General features: G+C 46.8%; 1 protein-coding gene and 1 pseudogene across 2 annotated transcripts in view; one reads left to right on the top strand and one right to left on the bottom strand.

The window, feature by feature from the left end:
• CNNM4 (cyclin and CBS domain divalent metal cation transport mediator 4) overlaps positions 1–23,378 on the top strand; it is a 55,609-nt gene extending 32,231 nt beyond the window's left edge. The window contains exons 2-8 of one of the 2 annotated variants that reach the window (XM_049784837.1): positions 14,286–14,429; positions 14,607–14,741; positions 15,891–16,060; positions 16,255–16,351; positions 17,774–17,836; positions 21,559–21,740; positions 22,133–23,378. In XM_049784837.1, the coding sequence (XP_049640794.1) occupies positions 14,286–14,429; positions 14,607–14,741; positions 15,891–16,060; positions 16,255–16,351; positions 17,774–17,836; positions 21,559–21,740; positions 22,133–22,330 (989 nt within the window). In that variant the 3' untranslated portion in view covers positions 22,331–23,378. The remainder of the gene's footprint in view (positions 1–14,285; positions 14,430–14,606; positions 14,742–15,890; positions 16,061–16,254; positions 16,352–17,773; positions 17,837–21,558; positions 21,741–22,132) is intronic. The other variant, XM_049784838.1, reaches the window with a different exon arrangement.
• LOC126024436 (40S ribosomal protein S16-like) lies at positions 9,476–10,007 on the bottom strand (annotated as a pseudogene).
• Positions 23,379–23,737: the final 359 nt, after the last annotated feature.

The following is a 23,737-nucleotide window of genomic DNA, read 5'->3' as shown; positions in this document are numbered from 1 at the left end:
TCTTCTGTCCCCGGCCTCTAGGCCTTTTGGGGTGGCAGCCCAGGCGGCCAGACAAGGTGGGTGTCGGGGGTCCCTCCTGGATGGGGTCCCAAGCTTTCCCCACCCTTCCCCCAGCTCTAGGGTGGGAAGGGCACAGGGTGTAGAGCGGGCAGATCCTGGCTTCCGGCTCTCTATCCATCCTCTCGAGCTGGAGGCTAACTCTAGCCGCATAGGGTTTGGGGAGACCACATATGGAAGGCCTTCTCCCTAACTTGGGTGCACTGAGAGCCTTGATAGACCCCCAGCCTTCCCCTCTTCTGCCGCCGGCCTCCAGGCCTTCTGGGGTTCCAGCCCAGGAGGCCAGAAATGGTGGGTCTTAACTTCGGGTGTGCTGAGATTTGCTCGGTTGCGCTAAGTTTGTCACTGGCAATTTCTGACTAGTCCTCAGATGGAAAACTGCAAGTATTAATAGTATCCCTTATCTTTATGTTCGTTTTGCGTATCCAGAATGTCCATTTTGTATTCTTCAATTTCCCACACCCCTACAAAGCTCATTTTTACTCCTTAACTCTCTCACCCCCCCCCCAAACATCACTAACTCACATTACTCTTTTTAACTTTAGTACTGCACAATCCTAATCACAGACCAAAGCCGTGCATTGTGTGTGACTCCAAACTGTTTCAAAAGACATAAAATGGACACGTATTTCTTTTGAATATTTTGTGTTTTTTCTCTGACAGCTGTAAGTCTTACTAAATATTCTCTTATACAGTGACGATTCTAACCACTTTTTATCTTCTCTTTATGAGCTGTTCAACAAGGAATTTTGTTGAAAGAGTCCCCCAGTTTAATGCTTATGATTGAACCATGTCATGGGGATTGTTGGACTTGTTCTTATGGCCCCCATATGCGCCAATAACACCACGTGGCATTGCTCCTTTTTTGCATAGGCACATTAAAATGGGAAAATACTATACATACAAATAAGATCCTGTCTAATAGAGATTGGAACACAAATCTTGTAGTGCAAAGGGACCTTACACCCTGAACATTGACATAATGACCTGGCACAGGCCTCAGAAGAAAGGGCATTTTCCATTCACCCCTGAACCAGGGAAGCCATCCATGAAACATCCAAGTTTGTCTATAACATCACCTGGAAGCAATCCTCTACCACAGAAGACCCTACCACTGCTCAGACATCAACCTGCTCAAAAGAGACTTCCCTTAACACTGAGAAGACTTATCAACAATAACAACAACCTGCTTACAGGACAGGGCTCTCTGCATTGCCCTTTAATGGTGAGGTGAAACAAGAGGACACTTTACATCCTGACATCAATGTAAGATATGCAGTTTCCAGGATCTTTAATACAGAAACATGATACCAACAACAGAGACTGTGTGAAAAATAAAAGTGTGTTGGCACTACAGACAATGTCTTGGATTGGACGATCTAGCTTGCCTGGAGCCTAGAGTTGGTCTTAAGCCAGGAAACTTCAGGGGTCGGATCTCTTTGTATTTAGGCCAAGGTTATTTCTTTCCATTCCCCTCATATTTTGGTGGGCCTATGCAAACAACAATTGCCACTCTAACACCATTTTTACTGTGCTCCTTTGACTCTGATCCTGAAAAAAAAAACCCACTTAAAATTTGAGGTTAACTTAAGCTAATATGCATGTACATGGAAATGTAAAAACTACTATGCCTCTAATGTTTAAGGAGTTACGTAAGTTTTATGGCTTTAGATTGCCTTGTGTGCTGTTAAGAAATATTATAATGGGGCCGGCGCTAGAGGTAAGGTGTCTGCCTTGCAAGCGCTAGTCAAGGAAAGGGCCATGGTTTGATCCCCCGGCGTCCCTTATGGTCCCCCCAAGCCAGGGGCAATTTCTGAGCGCTTAGCCAGGAGTAACCCCTGAGCATCAAACGGATGTGGCCCGAAAAACATAAAAACAAAAAAAAGAAATATTATAATGTGTTACAATCTGGGGACTTGAGGGACAAAGTAATTGTACATGGATTCTGTTTTATTTATCTTAATGTTCTTTGGCTGAAAGTTCAAAGTTAAGATATTAGCAAGGAGACTTCTTCTGAGAATTATGTTATGGGTGATTGTCCTTCCACTGTAACTTTACCTTGTCCTCTTTCTTTCTTTCTTTTTTTTTAATTTATTTAAACACCTTAATTACATACATGATTGTGTTTGGGTTTCAGTCATGTGAAGAACACCACCCATCACCAGTGCAACATTCCCATCACCAATGTCCCAAGTCTCCCTTCGCCCCACCCGACCCCCGCCTGTACTCTAGACAGGCTCTCCATTTTCCTCATACATTCTCATTATTAGGACAGTTCAAAATGTAGTTATTTCCCTAACTAAACTCATCACTCTTTGTGGTGAGCTTCCTGAGGTGAGCTGGAACTTCCAGCTCTTTTCTCTTTTGTGTCTGAAAATTATTATTACAAGGGTGTCTTTCATTTCTCTTAAAACCCATAGATGAGTGAGACCATTCTGCGTTTTTCTCTCTCTCTCTGACTTATTTCACTCAGCATAATAGATTCCGTGTACATCCATGTATAGGAAAATTTCATGACTTCATCTCTCCTGACAGCTGCATAATATTCCATTGTGTATATGTACCACAGTTTCTTTAGCCATTCGTCTGTTGAAGGGCATCTTGGTTGTTTCCAGAGTCTTGCTATGGTAAATAGTGCTGCAATGAATATAGGTGTAAGGAAGGGGTTTTTGTATTGTATTTTTGTGTGCCTAGGGTATATTCCTAGGAGTGGTATAGCTGGATCGTATGGGAGCTCGATTTCCAGTTTTTGGAGGAATCTCCATATCGCTTTCCATAAAGGTTGAACTAGACGGCATTCCCACCAGCAGTGGATAAGAGTTCCTTTCTCTCCACATCCCCGCCAACACTGTTTATTCTCATTCTTTGTGATGTGTGCCATTCTCTGGGGTGTGAGGTGGTATCTCATTGTTGTTTTGATTTGCATCTCCCTGATGATTAGTGATGTGGAACATTTTTTCATGTGTCTTTTGGCCATGTGTATTTCTTCTTTGTCAAAGTGTCTGTTCATTTCTTCTCCCCATTTTTTGATGGGGTTAGATGTTTTTTTCTTGTAAAGTTCTGTCAGTGACTTGTATATTTTGGAGATTAGCCCCTTATCTGATGGGTATTGGGTGAATAGTTTCTCCCACTCAGTGGGTGGCTCTTGTATCTTGGGCACTATTTCCTTTGAGGTGCAGAAGCTTCTCAGCTTAATATATTCCCATCTGTTAATCTCTGCTTTCACTTGCTTGGAGAGTGCAGTTTCCCCCTTGAAGATGCCTGTAATGTCCTGGAGTGTTTTGCCTATGTGCTGTTCCACATAACTTATGGTTTTGGGGCTGATATCGAGGTCTTTAATCCATTTGGATTTTACCTTCGTACATGATGTTAGCTGAGGGTCTAAGTTCAATTTTTTGCAAGTGGCTATCCAATTGTGCCAACACCACTTGTTGAAGAGGCTTTCCCTGCTCCATTTAGGATTTCCTGCTCCTTTATCAAAAATTAGGTGGTTGTATGTCTGGGGAACATTTTCTGAGTATTCAAGCCTATTCCACTGATCTGAGGACCTATCCTTATTCCAATACCATGCTGTTTTGATAACTGTTGCTTTGTAGTACAGTTTAAAGTTGGGGAAAGTAATTCCTCCCATATTCTTTTTCCCAATGATTGCTTTAGCTATTCGAGGGTGTTTATTGTTCCAAATGAATTTCAAAAGTGTCTGATCCACTTCTTTGAAGAATGTCTTGGGTATCTTTAGAGGGATGGCATTAAATCTGTATAATGCCTTGGGGAGTATTGCCATTTTGATGATGTTAATCCTGCCAATCCATGAGCAGGGTATGTGTTTCCATTTCCGTGTGTCCTCTCTTATTTCTTGGAGCAGAGTTTTATAGTTTTCTTTGTATAGGTCCTTCACTTTAGTCAAGTTGATTCTGAGATATTTGAGTTTGTGTGGCACTATTGTGAATGGGGTTGTTTTCTTAATGTCCATTTCATCCTTATTACTATTGGTGTATAGAAAGGCCATTGATTTTTGTGTGTTAATTTTGTAGCCTGCCACCTTGCTATATGAGTCTATTGTTTCTAGAAGCTTTTTGATAGAGTCTTTAGGGTTTTCTAAGTAGAGTATCATGTCATCTGCAAACAGCGAGAGCTTGACTTCTTCCTTTCCTATCTGGATTCCCTTGATATCCTTTTCTTGCCTAATCACTATAGCAAGTACTTCCAGTGCTATGTTGAATAGGAGTGGTGAGAGAGGACAGCCTTGTCTTGTGCCAGAATTTAGAGGGAAGGCTTTCAGTTTTTCTCCATTGAGGATAATATTTGCCACTGGCTTGTGGTAGATGGCCTTCACTATATTGAGAAAGGTTCCCTCCATTCCCATCTTGCTGAGAGTTTTGATCAAGAATGGGTGTTGGACCTTATCAAATGCTTTCTCTGCATCTATTGATATGATTATGTGGTTTTTATTTTTCTTGTTATTGATGTTGTGTATTATGTTGATAGATTTACTGATGTTAAACCAGCCTTGCATTCCTGGGATGAAACCTACTTGATCGTAGTGGATGATCTTTTTAACGAGGCATTGAATCCTATTTGCCAGGATTTTGTTGAGGATCTTTGCATCTGCATTCATCAGTGATATTGGTCTGTAATTTTCTTTTTTGGTAGCGTCTCTGTCTGTTTAGGTATCAAGGTGATGTTGGCTTCATAAAAGCTATTTGGAAGTGTTTCTGTTTGTTCAATTTCATGAAAGAGTCTTGCCAAGATTGGCAGTAGTTCCTCTTGGAAAGTTTGATAGAATTCATTAGTGAATCCATCTGGACCTGGGCTTTTGTTTTTCGGCAGACATTTGATTACTGTTTTAATTTCATCAATGGTGATGGGGGTGTTTAGATATGCTACATCCACTTCCTTCAACCGTGGAAGATTATAAGAGTCCAAGAATTTATCCATTTCTTCCAGGTTCTCATTTTTAGTGGCGTAGAGTTTTTCAAAGTAGTTTCTGATTACCCTTTGAATCTCTGTCATATCAGTAGTGATCTCTCCTTTTTCATTCCTGATACGAGTTATCAAGTTTCTCTCTCTCTCTTTCTTTGTTAGGTTTGCCAGTGGTCTATCAATCTTGTTTATTTTTTCAAAGAACCAACTTCTGCTTTCGTTGATCTTTCGGATTGTTTTTTGAGTTTCCACTTCGTTGATTTCTGCTCTCAGCTTTGTTATTTCCTTCTGTCTTCCTATTCTTGGGTCCTTTTGTTGAGCATTTTCTAGTTCTATTAGCTGTGTCATTAAGCTACTCAGGTAAGCTCCTTCTTCCTTCCTGATGTGTGCTTGCAAAGCTATAAATTTTCCTCTCAGTACTGCTTTTGCTGTGTCCCATAAGTTCTGAGAGTTTGTGTCTTTATTGTCATTTGTTTCCAGGAACCTTTTTATTTCCTCCTTGATTTCATCTCGGACCCACTGGTTATTGAGCATGAGGCTGTTTAACTTCCAGGTGTTAAAGTGTTTCTTCTGAGTCCCTTTGGAGTTCACAAATAATTTCAGAGCCTTGTGGTCAGCGAAGGTAGTCTGCAAAATTTCTATCCTCTTGATCTTATGGAGGTATGTTTTATGTGCCAGCATGTAGTCTATCCTGGAGAATGTCCCATGTACATTGGAGAAGAATGTGTATCCAGGTTTCTGGGGATGGAGTGTCCTATATATATATCCACTAGGCCTCTTTCTTCCATTTCTCTCCTCAGGTCTAGTATATTCTTTTTTTTTTTTTTTTTTTTTTTTTTTGGGCCACACCCGTTTGACGCTCAGGGGTTACTCCTGGCTATGCGCTCAGAAATCGCCCCTGGCTTGGGGGGACCATATGGGACACCGGGGGATCGAACCGAGGTCCGTCCTACGCTAGTGCTTGCAAGGCTGACACCTTACCTATAGCGCCACCTTCCCGGCCCAGGTCTAGTATATTCTTGTTGGGTTTTAGTCTGGTTGACCTATCCAGTGTTGACAAAGCCGTGTTAAGGTCCCCCACGATTATTGTGTTGTTGTTGATATTATTTTTCAGATTTGTCAACAGTTGTATTAAATATTTTGCTGGCCCCTCATTCGGTGCATATATGTTTAGGAGAGTGAATTCTTCCTGCTCTACGTACCCCTTGATTAATATAAAATATCCATCTTTGTCCCTTACAACCTTCCTGAGTATAAAGTTTGCATTATCTGATATTAGTATGGCCACTCCAGCTTTTTTATGGGTGTTGTTTGCTTGGATAATTGTTCTCCAGCCTTTTATTTTGAGTCTATGTTTGTTCTGACTATTCAGGTGCGTTTCTTGTAGGCAGCAGAAGGTTGGATTGAGTTTTTTGATCCATTTAGCCACTCTGTGTCTCTTAACTGGTGCATTTAGTCCATTGACGTTGAGAGAAAGAATTGTCCTGGGATTTAACGCCATCTTTGTTTCGAAATTTGGTGTGTCTTTTGGGTAGTCTTGTCTTAGATTAGGTCTTTCAGTTTTTCTCTTAAGACTGGTTTTGTGTCTGCGAAGTTTCTGAGCTGTTTTTTGTCTGTGAAGCCATGTATTCTTCCGTCAAACCGGAAAGTGAGTTTTGCTGGGTATAGTATTCTGGGTGAAGCATTCATTTCATTCAGTCTTGTCACAATATCCCACCACTGCTTTCTGGCATTGAGTGTTTCTGGTGACAGGTCTGCTGTAAATCTCAGGGAAGCTTGCTTGAACGTGATTTCCCCTTTTGATCTTGCTGTTTTCAGAATTCTGTCTCTCTCTGTGGGATTTGTCATTGTGACTAGGATGTGTCTTGGGGTGGTTTTTCTGGGGTCTCTTTTGGTTGGTACTCTTCGGGCATGAAGGATTTGATCACATATATTCTTTAGCTCTGGAAGTTTCTCTTTTTTTTTTTTTTTTTGTGGTTTTTGGGTCACACCCGGCAGTGCTCAGGGGTTATTCCTGGCTCCAGGCTCAGAAATTGCTCCTGGCAGGCACGGGAGGACCATATATGGGACGCCGGGATTCGAACCGATGACCTCCTGCATGAGAGGCAAACGCCTTACCTCCATGCTATCTCTCCGGCCCCTGGAAGTTTCTCTTTAATGATGTTCTTGACCGTTGATTCTTCCTGGAAATTTTCTTCCTGGGTGTCTGGGACTCCAATGATTCTTAAGTTGTTTCTGTTGATCTTATCATAGACTTCTATTTTCATCTGTTCCCATTCTTTGACTAATTTTTCCATTGTCTGCTCATTTGCTTTAAGTTTTTTGTCCAATCTCTCCTGCTGTATGGAATTGTTATGTATCTCATCTTCCACAGCACCAAGTCTATTCTCAGCTTCTGATACCCTGTCCCAGAGCTTATCCATTTTGTCATTCACTTCGTTTACTGACTTTTTCAGTACTGTTAGTTGACATGTTATTTCAGTTTGGAGTTTTGTGATTTCTGTCTTCATATTTTCTTGGTTCTTATTAGTGTTCTGTTCAACTCGATCCATGGTTTCTTGGAGTCCGTTGAGCATCTTCCATATTGCTAGTCTAAAGTCCTTATCTGAGAGGTTGATTAGTTGGTTGGTCATTATCTGGTCCTCAGAATTGTCATCTTCATTCTCTATGTCTGATGCTGGCCTGCGTTGTTTCCCCATTGTCACACTTGTATTGTGGGTTTTTCTACGTGTTGTGATTGTATTCATTGTCTATATGATGCAGGTAGCACATTCCTCTGGCTCCTCCCTTTCTGGATGGGCTGACTTGCCTCTAAGGGAGGGGAGTCCTCCGTGGATGAAGCCTCACACTGGGTCAAATCTTAGGCCCGAGCATGCAACAGAGAAGACAGTCCGGAGAGAAATGTTTGCTTCTGTGATATAGCGCCGTTCTTAGTGTGATTTTTCCTTCTTGTTGCAATGGAGTTCTTTCCTTAGAAAGAGTGCACGGCCGCGTAGCGAAGCGGAGCACACTCACAGTTTTTCACAGTTGGGCCCCACTGGGCCGGTGTACTTTCGCGGATTTTCCCCGCCTGGTGTCACACACAGGGAGCCGGCTTTTGCAAAGCTTAGCCGGTTTTCATGCTCTGTAGTCCCTCCCTGAAAATGGCGTCTGGGCGAGCGAGGTTTCTGGAGCCTCTTTTTGCCCCACTCGCAAGAGTTTCACGCAAGAGGACAGTAGACAGACATAGACAGGTCACACTCACAGTTTTTCACAGTTGGGCCCCACTGGGCCGGTGTACTTTCGCGGATTTTCCCCGCCTGGTGTCACACACAGGGAGCCGGCTTTTGCAAAGCTTAGCCGGTTTTCATGCTCTGTAGTCCCTCCCTGAAAATGGCATCTGGGCGAGCGAGGTTTCTGGAGCCTCTTTTTGCCCCACTCGCAAGAGTTTCACGCAAGAGGACAGTAGACAGACATAGACAGGTCACACTCACAGTTTTTCACAGTTGGGCCCCACTGGGCCAGTGTACTTTCGCGGATTTTCCCCGCCTGGTGTCACACACAGGGAGCCGGCTTTTTCACCTTGTCCTCTTTCTTTGCATCTTTGTTCTCATAATTAAAAATAAAAAAAAAAATTTAAAAAAGCATCATATGCACATCATCTAAATTATGCATACATTATTCTCATAGTCCGCTTTTCCTATATCCTTGTCTTATAATATCACAAAAATTTGTCAGAGACTTCTCTAAATATAAACATTAGAACCTTTCTGCAGATATACTTTGAGAATTCTTTTTTTTTTTTTTTTGGTTTTTGAGCCACACCCGGCAGTGCTCAGGGGTTACTCCTGGCTGTCTGCTCAGAAATATCTCCTGGCAGGCACGGGGGACCATATGGGACACCGGGATTCGAACCAACCACCTTTGGTCCTGGATCGACTGCTTGCAAGGCAAACGCCGCTGTGCTATCTCTCCGGGCCCTATTTGAGAATTCTTAACATTCTTACACAGAGCACTGTAATACGAGTGTATAGCATCCAGTTTCCTTTTACATGAACTTCCCACCATAAGAATATTTCTGCAGGGACCAGAGAGATAGCATAGAGGTAAGGCATTTGCCTTGCATGCAGATGGTCAGTGGTTTGAATTCTGGCATCCCATATGGTCCCCTGAGCCTACCAGGAGCAATTTCTGAGCATAGAGCCAGAAGTAACCCCTGAGCACTGCCAGGTGTGACCCAGAAACCAAAAAAAAAAAAAAAAAAAGAATATCTCTGCAGATATATATAGTTTGAAAATAAGTTTGCTAAAATATTCTTTTTTTTTTTTTCTTTTTTTGGCTTTTGGGCCACACCCGGTAACGCTCAGGGATTACTCCTGGCTATGCACTCAGAGTCGCTCCTGGCTTGGGGGACCATATGGGACACCAGGGGATCGAACCGCAGTCCGTCCTAGGCTAGCGCTGGCAAGGCAGACACCTTACCTCTAGCGCCACCACGCTGGCCCCTACTAAAATATTATTATTATTATTATTATTTTTTAACGGCAAGTCCCAAAACCCTTTATTAGAAAGATGAACCAACAGGGAGACCAGCTTATCGGTAGGATTTCTGGTAGCGAGCACGGGCTCCAGGTCCTCCAAACTTTTTGGACTCACAGCGCCTGGGATCAGCTACCAGCAGGGTCCGGTCGTATTGAATGAGGATGTCTTTGATCTCCTTCTTGGAGGTCTCATCCACATATTTCTGGTAATAGGCCACCAAGGCTTTGGAGATGAACTGGCGGATGGCATAGATCTGAGCCACATGACCACCCCCTTTTACCCAGACGCGGATGTCCACACCGGCAAATCGCTCCTTGCCCAGCAGCAAAACAGGCTCCAGGAGCTTGTACTGCATCTTGCGCGGCTCGATCATTTCCAGGGGCTGCCCGTTCACCTTGATGAGGCCATTGCCCTGCTTGCAGTGTGCCACGTGGCCCCGTCTTCTTGCGTCTGAAGACCTGCACGGACTGCAGCCGCCCTTTAGACGGCATGGCAGCGACAAGAGACAAGACGTCCACACTGCGCGGCGCCGCCACCGGAAAAAAAAAGCTTATAATGAGTACTGTAATAAGAGTCTATAGTATCCATTTTCCATTGACTTCTGTGGACAAAGACATTAGAACATTTTATCAGACATAATTTGAGAATAATTGCTGAATAATATACACAATCAAGCATCACAGAAATTGGAAAACATTCACTAGGATAACTGAGAAGCATGAAAAATGTAACATGTATTTCCCTAGAACTGTGCAAACTAACATTTGTTGCATTAAATAATTAACGATGGGGCTGGATGGCGGTGGATGGCGATGGATTTGGTGTACCTATCTGAGACCCTGGATCTAGGTGTAGCTACCTGAGACCCACCCATTTCTGGGAGGGGTCTTGGGTAGCTACACCTAGATCCAGGGTCTCAGATAGGTACACCTACAACATTAACCACTAAAGTTGGATAAATAATTATGTCTTTGCAGTGGGCCATAGATCAAAAGAGTAGCTATTAAGATCCATACAGGTAGAACACATTGTTTAACCAGCAATGGAATGACCAATGCAAATAGGGTCAAGAGATGAACCTAAAAGAAAGTTGCAGGAGGTTCTGAAAGCAGCTTCTCAGTTGGGCTTCTGCGGGGCTTAGATTCTCCATCTCCACCTTCTTTGGTAGGCTACAATGGGAAGGCCTATCTGGGTGGGAGGACCGGTTCATCTTCCTTCTTTTAGTCCCTGTCCAATGAGACTTTTTCTTTGGCTTCTACCCTATCAGTGACTTTGGTTCTGGCAGCTGCTTATTGACAGCAGTTGTGTGTGAGTCTGGAGTCATGATCGAGTGCTGTACTGCAAACATTAAAGGGCTCTTTTACATTTTTATTTGGCTTGATGCTAGAGTGATAGATAGTACAGCTGACTAGGATCTATATCTGGCATCCCATATGGTCTTCTGAACCTACCAGGAGTAACCCCTGAGTACTAGTGAGTATTGCCTAAAAGCAAACAAATATTTTTATTTGGTTTATTTGGTTCTTGGGCCATACCTGCATTGTTCAAGATTAACTCCTGGCTCTGTGCTCAGGGATCACCCTGGTGGTGCTCAGGGGATCATGTGACTTAGACCAAATCTGAGTCACCTGTGTGCAAGACAAGTGCCCTACCCATTGTCCTATCTTCCCAGCCCCAGGGAAGGTCTTTTGTTTAAAGTCTTAGATGAGGGGCCCTGGGACTTGCACAAAATCCTTGGCTTTAGGGCCTTGCAAGCAGCCAATCCAGGACCAAAGGTGGTTGGTTCGAATCCAGGTGTCCCACATGGTCCCCCGTGCCTGCCAGGAGCTATTTCTTTTTTTTTTTTTTTTTTTGTGGTTTTTGGGTCACACCCGGCAGTGCTCAGGGGTTATTCCTGGCTCCATGCTCAGAAATTGCTCCTGGCAGGCACAGGGGACCATATGGGACGCTGGGATTCGAACCGATGACCTTCTGCATGAAAGGCAAACGCCTTACCTCCATGCTATCTCTCCAGCCCCCTGCCAGGAGCTATTCCTGAGCAGACAGCCAGGAGTAACCCCTGAGCACTGCCGGGTGTGGCCCAAAAACCAAAAAAAAAAAAAAAAAAAAAAATCCTTGGCTTTAGGACTCAATTTACCTGGGGGTCGCAGGAGGCAAAGTCAAGGTGAAGCAGGGCCGCATAAGGGATTTTGCTTACTGAATATTCGCAATAAATCTCAGTAAGAAAAAAAATCGCATTAAACATTTGCATACCCCAAAGGGAACTGCTCAGGTTATGCGAATGTTCAATGCGATTTTTATTGCAATAATTCGGTAAGCGAATAATACTGCGATATTTGAAGGCTGGCTGCAGGCCACAAAATGTTGTATGGAGGGCCACAAATGGCCTGCAGGCCATGAGTGTGAGACCCCTGCTTTAGGAGGTCTGGGAAAGGAGCTGCTTTTAAGGCATCCATCTGAGAGGTGAAGCCAGACTGACAGAATTTCTGTCTCTCGCTTGCTCACTCGCTCTCTTGCTCTAGCTCACTCACTAACTCACAGAACAGTGACCCCTCCCATGACGGTGTCATATTGGTTCCTGCCACAGATCATAGCCACCTCTGCACAGATTAGCTAGAGAAAAGCTGACAGCCTGCTCTTCAGCAAAGGGTAACTGATTTACTTCGAATCTGGCATCTTTGTGTTCCCCCACCCTCAGCCCCAGCCAGCCGCATTCAGCCCCCATGCTCCAAGCTGTTCTTCTGCAGACCCTGAGAGGTGCCTGCCTGTCCCCCTATCCAGTGCAGACTTCAGTTGAGGCTGCCCATCAAGGCTTGCGGAGGGTCTTCAAGAGGCTGAGGGACAAGTCTGCCCCTTGAGAAACCGACTTTCCCTGTGGGATCCAGTGTAACCCTAGATGGGACAGTTTGCTGTTTGAGCCTGTGGATTCCTCACTAGGGAGAATTTTATCTCACTTTGAAACGTTGCCTTTTCTCTGCTGGAGATTTGTTCTCAGCTAGCTGAGTCACATTAAAAGATACACCCCATCCTTGGGGCTTGCACAGAGGGGTTGCCTCATCCTAGACTCTCACCTAGATCATCTTTATTCCCCTTGACTTTGTTTCAATTAAAACATATATATTTGGGGGGCCAGAGCAATAGTACAGCAGGTGGGGCATTTGCCTTATCTATGACTGATTGGGTTCAATCCCTGGCACCCATATGGTTTCACCAACCCACTAAGGAACCCATTAAGGACAGAACTAGGAGTAAGCCCTGACCATGTGCCCCCCCAAAAAAGCAAAAATAAATATATATACACACATACATGTTTATATATATGGGTATACCAGAGAGAAGGTTCAAATGGCTGAGTGCATATACTTTATGTTCCAGTCTTCAAGTGTGGACCAAAATATATGTTTAATATGTATCAAATGCATATTATATAATGTGTAATAATGTTCAAATATACACACACACAGAAGTTGCTTAGTGAGTTGGAGCATATGCATTGCTTGCTGGAGATCTGGAGATCACTGCATGCACTCCAGGAGTTTCCCCCAAGCACTGAGCTGGGAGGTTGGTCACTCAACTATGGCCCCAAAATAAAGGCAAATCCTGTTTGGATGTCTGTCGTCTGTCTGTCTAGCTACACATGTATGGACATATGGACTAGGATACAGCTGAGTGGTAGATCTTGTATTTTACAAGCATAAGGCCCCAGGTTTAATCCCCTGTACTACATACAAAAAAATGATCTTTTAGACTAGAAGTAAACCATGCCCATTCAATAGAATATTATTGGAGGTCACAGAGTAAGGATTAATGATCAATCACCCCTCCCAATATCCCAAAAGTTCCCCCACAGCCTCACTGGTGATTACTTGCACCTCTTCCAGACATTTCCATTGCACTTCAGACTTCCCCCACCTCTCTGCAGGCAGATAGCACTATTTGTTCGGTCCCAGAACTTGAATGTTCACTAAATGCATCTTGAGCTTCATTCCACCTTTCATCTAACTGGCTCAGCCGCATTCTCCAGCAGCCTCTTGCCCCTGGTTGGCACTCACGCTCCATCTCTATTGAAATCTGTGGCTTCTGCTTGGGTTTGTTAAAGCTGATGTTCCATTTAAGTTGCTTTGCTTCTGTTTTTCTTCTTTACCCTTCTCCATCTCTGAGGCTTCGTTCCTCAGCTGTGACCCTTTTGTCAGCCTGAATGTGAGCCTAGCCCTGCCCTGGTGCCACAAACTGAGGGGATGAAGGGCTAGAGGGCAGGGCAGAAGTCCTCTCCCCATCCCCCCAAGCTTCTGTGGTGTGTTCATATTCCCCATACTTGGGTCTCCTCTAACTTTTGAGGTTTAGGGGTACCCTTGTTGAATTACAGCCTCGATGACCTGGTTCCAGCATGCAGAAACCGAGCCCTTGTCTCAGGCAAGGCAGTTAACACTGGACCCTCTGGGACACCCTATGACTGGCAGCCGCACTCTGCTAACCCCTGACCCTCCACCCCGTGTCCTGTGGGCCTTGCCTGCCCTGGACTTTGCCATGGTGGGCCTAGCCCTTTCCATTGTGTCAAAACATATTCTCCTTCATTAAATGCTCTTCTGTGTAAAAGTACTTCTGCTTTTCTTTTTCATAAAAATGTCTGCTTGCAGCATAAGCTCAGGAAATCCAGAACCCTTCCAGTGGGGGAGAACCCTTCCTGACCCCACCTCCCTCAAATGTGTCTGTGTTTGGTCACAATCTCCTGAGCAGTCCCTTTGCTCCCAACTGATTCTTCTCTGATTCCTTCCCCCCCACAGGGAAATCCCATCTGGCCATCGTGCAGAAGGTGAACAACGAGGGTGAGGGCGACCCCTTTTACGAGGTGCTAGGCCTGGTCACTCTGGAAGACGTCATTGAGGAGATCATCAAATCTGAGATCCTGGATGAATCAGATATGTACAGTGAGTTCCCCTGTTTGGCCCGGCTCCTCCTCCTCCCATTGCAGGTGTGGGAAAGGCAGAGACATGGGGAGCCAGTCCTCTTTGCTGGTACTGAGAGGAGTTGATTTGCTGTCCACCCTGAGGGCAGGATCCCACACACAGGACCACACCCTCAGTTCCAGACTTCATCTCTTTCAGCTGACAACAGAAGCCGGAAGAGGGTCTCTGAGAAGAACAAACGTGACTTCTCTGCCTTCAAGGATGCTGATAATGAACTTAAGGTGAAAATTTCCCCCCAGCTGCTCCTGGCTGCACATCGCTTCCTAGCGACAGGTAAGAGCCAAAGGAGGGCGACCTCACTCCATTTCCATGGGGTGACCATGGCACCACAGTCCCGGATGCCCCCACTCTGAATATGCCCTGAAGAGGGAGGTGCCTGAGTAGCACAACCCTAGCCTGACCCAAACACCCCATGAACTGACCCCTTCTCTTGCCATTATCCATGAGCCCTGCCTGCCCAAGTTGGTCCTATAGGATTTGTCCTCTGATTTAGGGGCTTACAGAGCTTCTGGCCAGGCCTTCATTCGATCAGGGTATGATGGTTCATTTCCTTCCTTCCTTCCTTCCTTCCTTCCTTCCTTCCTTCCTTCCTTCCTTCCTTCCTTCCTTCCTTCCTTCCTTCCTTCCTTCCTTCCTTCCTTCCTTCCTTCCTCCTTCCTTCCTTCCTTCCTTCCTTCCTTCCTTCCTTCCTTCCTTCCTTCCTTCCTTCCTTCCTTCCTTCCTTCCTTCCTTCCTTCCTTCCTTCCTTCCTTCCTTCCTTCCTTCCTCCCTCCCTCCCTCCCTCCCTCCCTCCCTCCCCCCTCCCCCCCCCTCCCTCCCACCTCCCTCCCTCCCTCCCTTCCCTCCCTCCCCCCCTCCCTCCCTCCCTCCCTTCCCTCCCTCCCTTCCCTCCCTCCCTCCTTTCCTCCCTCCCTCCCTCTCTCCCTCTCTCCCTCCCTCCCTTTTTTGTTTGTTTTTGGGTCACACCTGGCAGCACTCTATGGGATACCGGGATTTGAACCACCGTCCTTCTGCATGCAAGGCAAACGCCTTACCTCCATGCCATCTCTCCGGTCCCTTATTTATTTACTTTTTGCCAGAATTTCCATGGTATGGATGGTAGAAAGTAACTTTTTGTTTTGTTTTGTTTCTGGGCCACACCTGGCAGTGCTCAGGGATCACTCCAGCTCCAAATGGTAACACTTATTAACATTTATTTGACACTTATTGAATGTGACCTTGATGCATTCCATGCATCATCTCTGTAGCCACAAGGACCTAGAGCTTCAGCCTCCATGGATAGGAGGAGCTGGAGAGGTGGTAGCTTCTGTGTAGCCCCTCTGTGCAGGCTCCTTTTGCTGGGGGTGTCGTGCAGGTAGAGCCAGGAATGTGGCTGCCTCTTGGGCACTGCTGGCCCCTCTGCAGTTCTGTCTCTCCTTGCAGAGGTGCCTCAGTTCAGCCCTTCTCTGATATCAGAGAAGATTCTGTTGCGGCTGCTCAAGTACCCCGACGTCATCCAGGAGCTCAAGTTTGATGACCACAACAAGCACTATGTCCACCACTACTTGTACACGCGGAACAAGCCAGCTGACTACTTCATCCTCATTTTGCAGGTGGGTACCACTGCCTGAAATGGAATGCCGCCCCCCCAGCATCTGCCTTGAGCCCCATCTCCCCTGCGGGCATCCCTCACAGGTCATCTAGGATTTTATCTTTTCTTCCAATGGCCCGTGGTGCCCTCCCTTTGGCCTCTGTTCTCAGTTGCATTTCCTTCTCACCCAATGTCCCTGGCACTGTGTCATTGCAGGGCAAGGTAGAAGTGGAGGCCGGGAAGGAGAACATGAAGTTCGAGACTGGTGCCTTCTCCTACTATGGCACCATGGCGCTGGCCTCAGTCCCCTCAGGTGAGTGGCTGTTCTACTTGTGTGGCCTTAGCAGGGCTGGAGGGCTGAATAGCACCCTAGAACCTAGGGCTACACCTATCCAAGGTCGGGTGAGGGGATAGGAAGGCCAGTGAGGGCCAGTCTGGCCCTGGTGTGAAGGAGACTGCAGGATGGACTCAAGAGTTGGTGAGGGACTCTGAGAGCACATCCAGGGGGGGCAAGGGGACCAGGAAGATTCAGGGGAGGAAGGACTCCCTGAGCAGCTTTGGCAAATCAGATAATTTGTCTGAGATAGGAAGTGGCAAGAAAGTCAAGGCTGAGATATAGTCAGCACTTTGAGCACTTGCCTTGCATGCAATGAACCCCTGGCTTTGCTCTTCAATATGGGTGTGGGGAAAAGAAAAGGAGGCGTCAGAGATGAAACAGCAGGTAGGGCATTTGCCTGGCACTCAGCTAACCCAGGTTCAATTCCTGGAATCCCATATGATCCCCTGAGCACTGTGGGGTGTGGCAAAAAAAAAAAAAAAAAGGAATGAGAAGAAAGGAAATGTAGGAATCACTTATTGACCTTTGAGCAGGGGTGTTTAAGCTATAGAACAACTGAGCCTACTGGTGACTGAAGCAGCAATGGGCAGTGACTGAGAAGGTGCAGGTGGACAGAGGCCACGGGGCCTCCTTGTAGAAACTGGGGTGGGGTATTGGGTCAGGAGCACTTGAGGTCTAGCAGCAAGGCTAGCCTTCCTCTATGAGGGTATGAACAGTCCCAGGAAGGTCCCTTGGTTGCCCAGGAGCCTTCTCTCTCTCCAGTACTGTCCAGGGCACTGTGCTGGAGGACCAGTTGAGTTGCATTCATTACAGGGTTCCCAGAACCTTACAGTGGGGCTTTGGGCAGGCAAACGTTGTATAGTTCTGGTCCCCTGTGCTGTCCTTGCACAGATCCAGATGAGGCAGAACCCTAAACTCTGCAGTTCTGTGGGAGCCAGGGGAAGCAAAGGGACGGGAAAATATGAGTCCAGAAATCCTGATTTGAGTTTGGGTCTGGCTAGACACCTTGTTCCCCACCCCTGCCCCTTACCAGTGTCTCCTACTCTCCAGTTGGGGGCCTTATTCACAGCACAGGCTGCTGGGGACAGTACTTTGCCCACTCTCCTCAGCATGATGTCTCTGCCACCCGGGTCAGGCTTTGGCTTGGTCCTTTTACCAGCTCCTCAGTGACCACTTGGAAGGGACTGATAGAAGGAGATCACTTCTGGGGGCTGTGGGACTGCTGGGGTTCACAAACCCCCTTTCAGAGCCATGTTCCTAATTCTTCTGTGCCCACCTATCCATAGGGAACCCCATCTCCTTCATTAGCTCAATTTTCCATCCCTGTTCTGAGCTCCAGCCCTGTTCCCATTACGCACCTCACCCCCCATCAGCTGACCTTTCCCTCTTTTGCTCCAGCACCTTCAGCCCAGGCTGGGTGTCCGCCTGGCAAGCGGAACTCCCTGCTGTCCTGGCTCTCAGGTAATCCAGCATGACTGGAAACTTCTTCACCGCCACCTGGTGCCTGAGCCTGTGCACTGCAACTGCTCTTGCCTTCCGCCTCCCACCTCTACTGCACACCTTGGGGCTGTTCATCTTTGGGGATGATCCCTAGAGCACTTACCTTGCATGTGTGAGGCCCTGGCTTTGATCCCTAACACTGCAAAACAACAACGATCATAATAAAACACACACAAACAACAAAAAGCAAATATGAGAACAAGCCAACACTACGTATTCCCTGTGCTTGGCCAGGGCCATGGGGCTTGTATGGCTTTGTCTTATGCCTGAAGAAAAGACACTTGTACCCCAGGGCTGATCCCCTACAGGTGTGAGTGTGGTAGCTCAGAACCCAGATAAAGGCCACTGTTGGCAGAATCATGCCACTTCTCACAGTTTTCTCTGAAAAATCACCACCTTCCCTTGCCTGCCCTTGGGATGCTGGTGTCTGTCTGCAGGAGGGGACATGAACTGATGCATTGCTGCCAGCGTTTGTTGGGTAGCATCTGTGCAGCCTCTGGATCCCAGGGACTGACATCCCTGTCTGTCTTTCTTGGTTTCTTGGTATGAAGTGGGAAAAGTCTTTGTACCCACATAGGAATTGTTGGAGATAGTTAGATAGTGCGACATTTCACTGGAATTCAGTGATTCTCTTTTTTTCTCATAATGAGGACTGATACCCCAGTCTAACTATGTTCAGGGCAGGGACAGTTGCTACTTCTGGCTTTTGCTGAGCTTTTTTTTTTGCAGCGCTCAGGGGTTACTCCTGGCTCTATGTTCAGAAATCGCTCCTGGTAGGCTTGGGGGACCACATGGGATGCTGGGATTCGAACCACTGTCCTGCACGCAAGGCAAATGCCTTACCTCCAAGCTATCTCTCGGGCCCCAGCAATTCCATTTCTAAAAAAAGTAAAGGACAAGGCCAGAGATAGCACAGTGGTAGGGCATTTGTCTTGTATGGCCAACCTGGACCCTTGTTTGATCCCTGGCATCCCATATGGTCCCCCGAGCCTACCAGGAGCGATTTCCTGCAGATCCAGAAGTAACCCCTGAGTGCTGCCAGGTGTGACCCGCCCCCCCCCCAAAAAAGAAATGGAATTGCCAAATAAAACTTCTCATTTTTTGTTATATTTCTTGTCTTTATGTTTTTGGTTTTGGGGCCACACCAGGCAGCACTCGGGTTACTCCTGGCTCTAAGCTCAGAAATCGCTCCTGGCAGGTTTAGGAGACCATATGGGATACCTAGAATCAAACCTGGCTCCATCTCAGGTCAGCTGTGTGGAAGGCAAATGCCTTATCACTGTGCTATCTCTCGGGCCCCACATTTTTTGTTATATTTCTTGTTTTTGTTTCTGTTTTTTGGGGGGGTTTGGGGTCATACCCGGCAGTGCTCAGGGTTTACTCCTGGCTCTATGCTCATAAATTGCTCCTGGCAGGCTTGGGGGACCATATGGGATGGCGAAATTCAAACCACGGTCCTTCTGCATGCAAGGCAAAAATACCTTACCTCCGTGCTATCTCATCGGCCCCCTTTGTTATATATATATTTTTGTTTTGTTTTGTTTTTTGGGTCACTCCAGGCAGTGCTCAGGGGTTACTTCTGGCTCTATGCTCAGAAATCGCTCCTGGCAGGCTCGGGGGACCATATGGGATGCCAGAATTTGAACCACCGACCTTCTGCATGCAAGGCAAACACCCCACCTCCATGCTATCTCTCTCTCTCTCTCTCTCTCTCTCTCTCTCTCTCTCTCTCTCTCTCTCTCTCTCTCTCTCTCTCTCTCTCTCTCTCTCTCTCTCTCTCTCTCTCTCTCTCTCTCTCTCTCTCTCTCTCTCTTTTTTGTTCTTTGGGCCACACCCGGTGGCGCTCAGGGGTTACTCCTGGCTGTCTGCTCAGAAATAGCTCCTGGCAGGCACGGGGACCATATGGGACACCGGGATTTGAACCAACCACCTTAGGTCCTGGATCAGCTGCTTGCAAAGCAAACACCGCTGTGCTATCTCTCCAGCCTCCATCCTTGTTATATTTCTTATCTGAATGTAATTATTTAGAAAATTGTAAAGTCCTATGAAAATTAAAAAGCGTCATAGTTCACTATTCAGAAACAAACACTCCATATTTTGGTATATTTTCAGAAACAATATCCCTAGTATTTTCTGTACAATTTAGATGTTTACTTAAATTAGAATAACTTATACTTGTACATAGTCCTCTAATAATTATAGTTCTCTGCCTAATTATAGAATAGCCAACTATGTTTCTGGAGTTTTATGACTGAAAGCTGAAAGTCAGAGTACTACTTAATATCATTCTCACTTAGAAAGCCTGTAGCCGGGGCCGGAGAGATAGCATGGAGGTAAGGTGTTTGCCTTTCATGCAGAAGGTCATTGGTTTGAATCCCGGCATCCCATATGGTCCCCCGTGCCTGCCAGATGCAATTTCTGAGCATGGAGCCAGGAGTAACCCCTGAGCACTGCCGGGTGTGACCCAAAAGCCACAAAAAAAAAAAAAAAAAAAAGAAAGAAAGCCTGTAGCCATTCTGCCACTCCGGTACAAAACATCTTTTCTTCACTGGCTAATTGATTGTTAATTTAATACTTGACCAAGTGAATCAGCTTATTCCATTTCCTGTTTTTTTTTAAAGTCAGCATGCTTTTATAAATAATTCTTTATGCTTTTTGCCTTGTTGTGGGGCTACACCCAGTGGTGCTCAGGGGTTACTCCTGGTACACTCAGGAATTACTCCTGGTGGTACTCAGGGGACCACATGGGATGCCAGGGAAAATCCAGATCTTCCATGTGCATGGCAAGGATCCGTACCCGCTGCTCTAGCCCCTTTATTTTTGCATTTTATAAGCTACAGTTAACTTTATGTCTTCTGTATTCTCAAAAATAAGAGCTGATGATATTTGATAGGGTCTGTGGTCCACTGAATTGGGGTGTGTGCTATGCTGCCTCATAGTGGTAGGAAGAGGTACTGCCACCTCCACCACTTCTTTCACATTTTAGGTGGGAACTGGGAACAAGCATCCTGGAACTCCAGGGCCTCTGGATACCAAGATACCAATTTGCTGCCCCTGGTTGCTTGCCAGGCTATTTGGAGGTATAGCAGACAAAATAGGTAGTAGTATCGTACCACACAGGGAGCTTAGGGATCATTCCTGTCTCTGTACTCCTGGAGGTGCTTAAGGGACCCTGTGTGGTGCTGGCAGTCATCTTGACTTAGTGCAAGGCAAGGACCTTCTTTATACTATATTATTGCTCCAGCCCCGCATAATCCATTTCTGACCTTTCTGTGCCTTACAAGATCTGCTTAGGGTGTTGTGATGGCAGTTTTGTGTCACAAGAGAACACAGTCTACCTGTTCTTTCCTTTAATATCATTTAAAACAATGTGGTTGGAACCCCATCATTACTGAGAGAAGCTCTGCTGTTGTCTGCTATAGGAGGGAGCCCACTGAGTTGTCCTGAGTTGCTCTGAGTTGTCTGGTGGGCAGCTTAGGGTTTTTGTCCTCCCGTGCCTTTGGGGTCTTTGGTTCTGCTTTCTGGTTTATTTCGGACAACTGTAGTGCTTAGTACATTTTAAGCAAGTTCAGCCCTTGTCCTGGAGTGGCCTCCCATTCCTGTTAGAGGCATGCCTCTAGGATGTTCATGGGATGCCTCAGACTAGAGGCTCTGGACCTGACAGTCTCTCTCTCTCCCCACAGACCGTTCCCCATCCCACACCACCCCTCTCAGCCGTTCGGCCTCCCTCAGTTACCCAGACCGCACGGACATCTCCAGCCCAGCTCCCCTGGCGGGCAGCAGCAACCAATTTGGCAGCTCCATCTTAGGCCAGTACATCTCTGACTTCAGTGTCCGGGCGCTCACAGACCTCCAATATATCAAGGTGAGTACCACTATTCAGGTAACTGTATTTGCGTCTGGATTCAGCATTTTCTTCTGGCACAGAATGGAGGGTCCAGGCCTGAGCTTTGTGGACTTGTTCTTTTGTCTTTTTATTTTTTGAGGGGGATCCCCCACAGTGCTCATGGGCTACTTTGGTGCTCGAGGGTTGTTTGTAGTGGTACTCTGGGCAATCAGCCCTCTGCACTTTCTCCTTGCATCTGTATCTCTCCTTACTCTTCCCTCTGTATGGGCTTCTGGAGACTGCCTCCGGTCTTGTCATGTTCCCCTGCCTCTGATTCCTCAGCCTCCAGCCTGGCTGGCCCTCTCTCTCAGGTCGCAGGCTGGGATTTACTACCCCATGCCCGCAATCAGCCTCGTCCTATCCTCTGGCAGATCACCCGGCAGCAGTACCAGAATGGGTTGCTGGCCTCGAGAATGGAGAACTGTCCTCAGTTGCCTCTGGACGGCTGCACCATTTGCACAGAGAACTTGACTGAGAAGTCTGAGCTGCCTGTGGTGGATGAGACCACGGTTCTTCTCAACGAGCGCAACTCCTTGCTGCACAAAGCCTCTCATGAAAGTACCATCTGACAGGAGGGCCCGGGGTCCCCCGCTCACCCTGCGGAGGCCTCCCCAGTGGGCCCATCTAAAGATAGGGAGCCTGTGAGGCTAGGAGGGGTGCAGACTGCCTCTCTGACAGAGCAGCTGGAGGAACTCCAGCTGGCAGGGGATCTGGCCTCTGACAGCGACCTCTGACCTGTGGCTTGGAGGCAGTGTTGGCTAGCCCTGGACTAGACTGACTGGTGGATGTGGGGCTAGCTGCCCGAGCAAGGTGGTTTTTTTTTTACTGAATTTCTAAACTAGGCTCATTGCTCCTCTTTTTAAATATCATTTGGGAAAGGGAAGACAGGGCTAAGGAACTTTATTTTGAAGAGAAAGACATTTTAAAAGAAAAAGTGTAAAAGGGGTATGCTTTCTCACCCTGGAAACAATAGCCATAAAGCTCCAGCTACAACCTCTGTTATGTCCCTGACTCAGGGACTCCAGTTACCTCCCAGAGGCCCGAGAGGAAAGGGCCTCCTTTGGAGGATGACTTTTCTGAGGAGGTGAAGAACCAAATAGTGTGGGACCAGCCACCGGGTCAGTGAGGCTGGTCCTGATGTTGCCAGGCCTGAGGGGTTATTGTGTGTCTGGTGCTCGGAGTGCAGGAGGAGACTGTCCCAGCTGTCTGCCAGTCACTGGATCTCATCACTGCCTCGGACTCTGCCTGCCCACAGGCTAGACTGAGGCTGAGGCTTCTGTCTTTCGCCACAGTGCTTGGTCTCAATTCTGCACCTTTGAACAACTTTCCCCTCTAATGGGACTGACTCAAAGTGTTAGGTGGGGTCTTAGACCTTCAAGATTACCCACCCTGACCCATCAGACCCTGCGTTCTTTCTTACCAAAGGTTCCTCCTGCCCACAGTGGGGGTTTATGTATATCAGAGGTGACTTAACTGGGCATCTGTGTGGTTAGCAGTCAGTGCTACCAGGCTTTGTACCACACACTGAAAGCCTTGGTCGCTACACTAGGGAAACCTCCCCAGATTTTCTACTTTGAGTTCAAATCCCATGTCTTGAGGGCTCATGGGCCAGAAAATGTATCAGATGCCCACCCAGACCCTTTGATCTGTGCCAGAGGCTGCCCTGATGTGCTGGCTCACAGAACTGAGCCATTGTCTCCCACCCAGATGACACCATTGGCAGCATATGCACCTTCTGCCTGTGTAATCCTCACATGAAACTGTCAATCTGACACTAGCTGGAATTAGTGGTACTAGGCCCCAGGGCCCCAATCTTACAGGAAACCCTGACCCAGCACCTTTCCCTGGCCTAATCCAGGGCCCACTGCCAATTTCCTGGCCTCTACCCCCTTGGAGCTGTGTGTCCGGTGGGATGGGAGCTGGGAGCTGGCACCTTCTCGCTGAGTATTATTTATTCACTCCTTTTCTTGACTGGG

This window comes from Suncus etruscus, chromosome 12, assembly GCF_024139225.1.
Source record: "Suncus etruscus isolate mSunEtr1 chromosome 12, mSunEtr1.pri.cur, whole genome shotgun sequence".
Taxonomy (NCBI): Eukaryota; Metazoa; Chordata; class Mammalia; order Eulipotyphla; family Soricidae; genus Suncus; species Suncus etruscus.
Note: the sequence above shows the minus strand (reverse complement) of the source record. Positions and strands in the feature narration are given on the sequence as shown.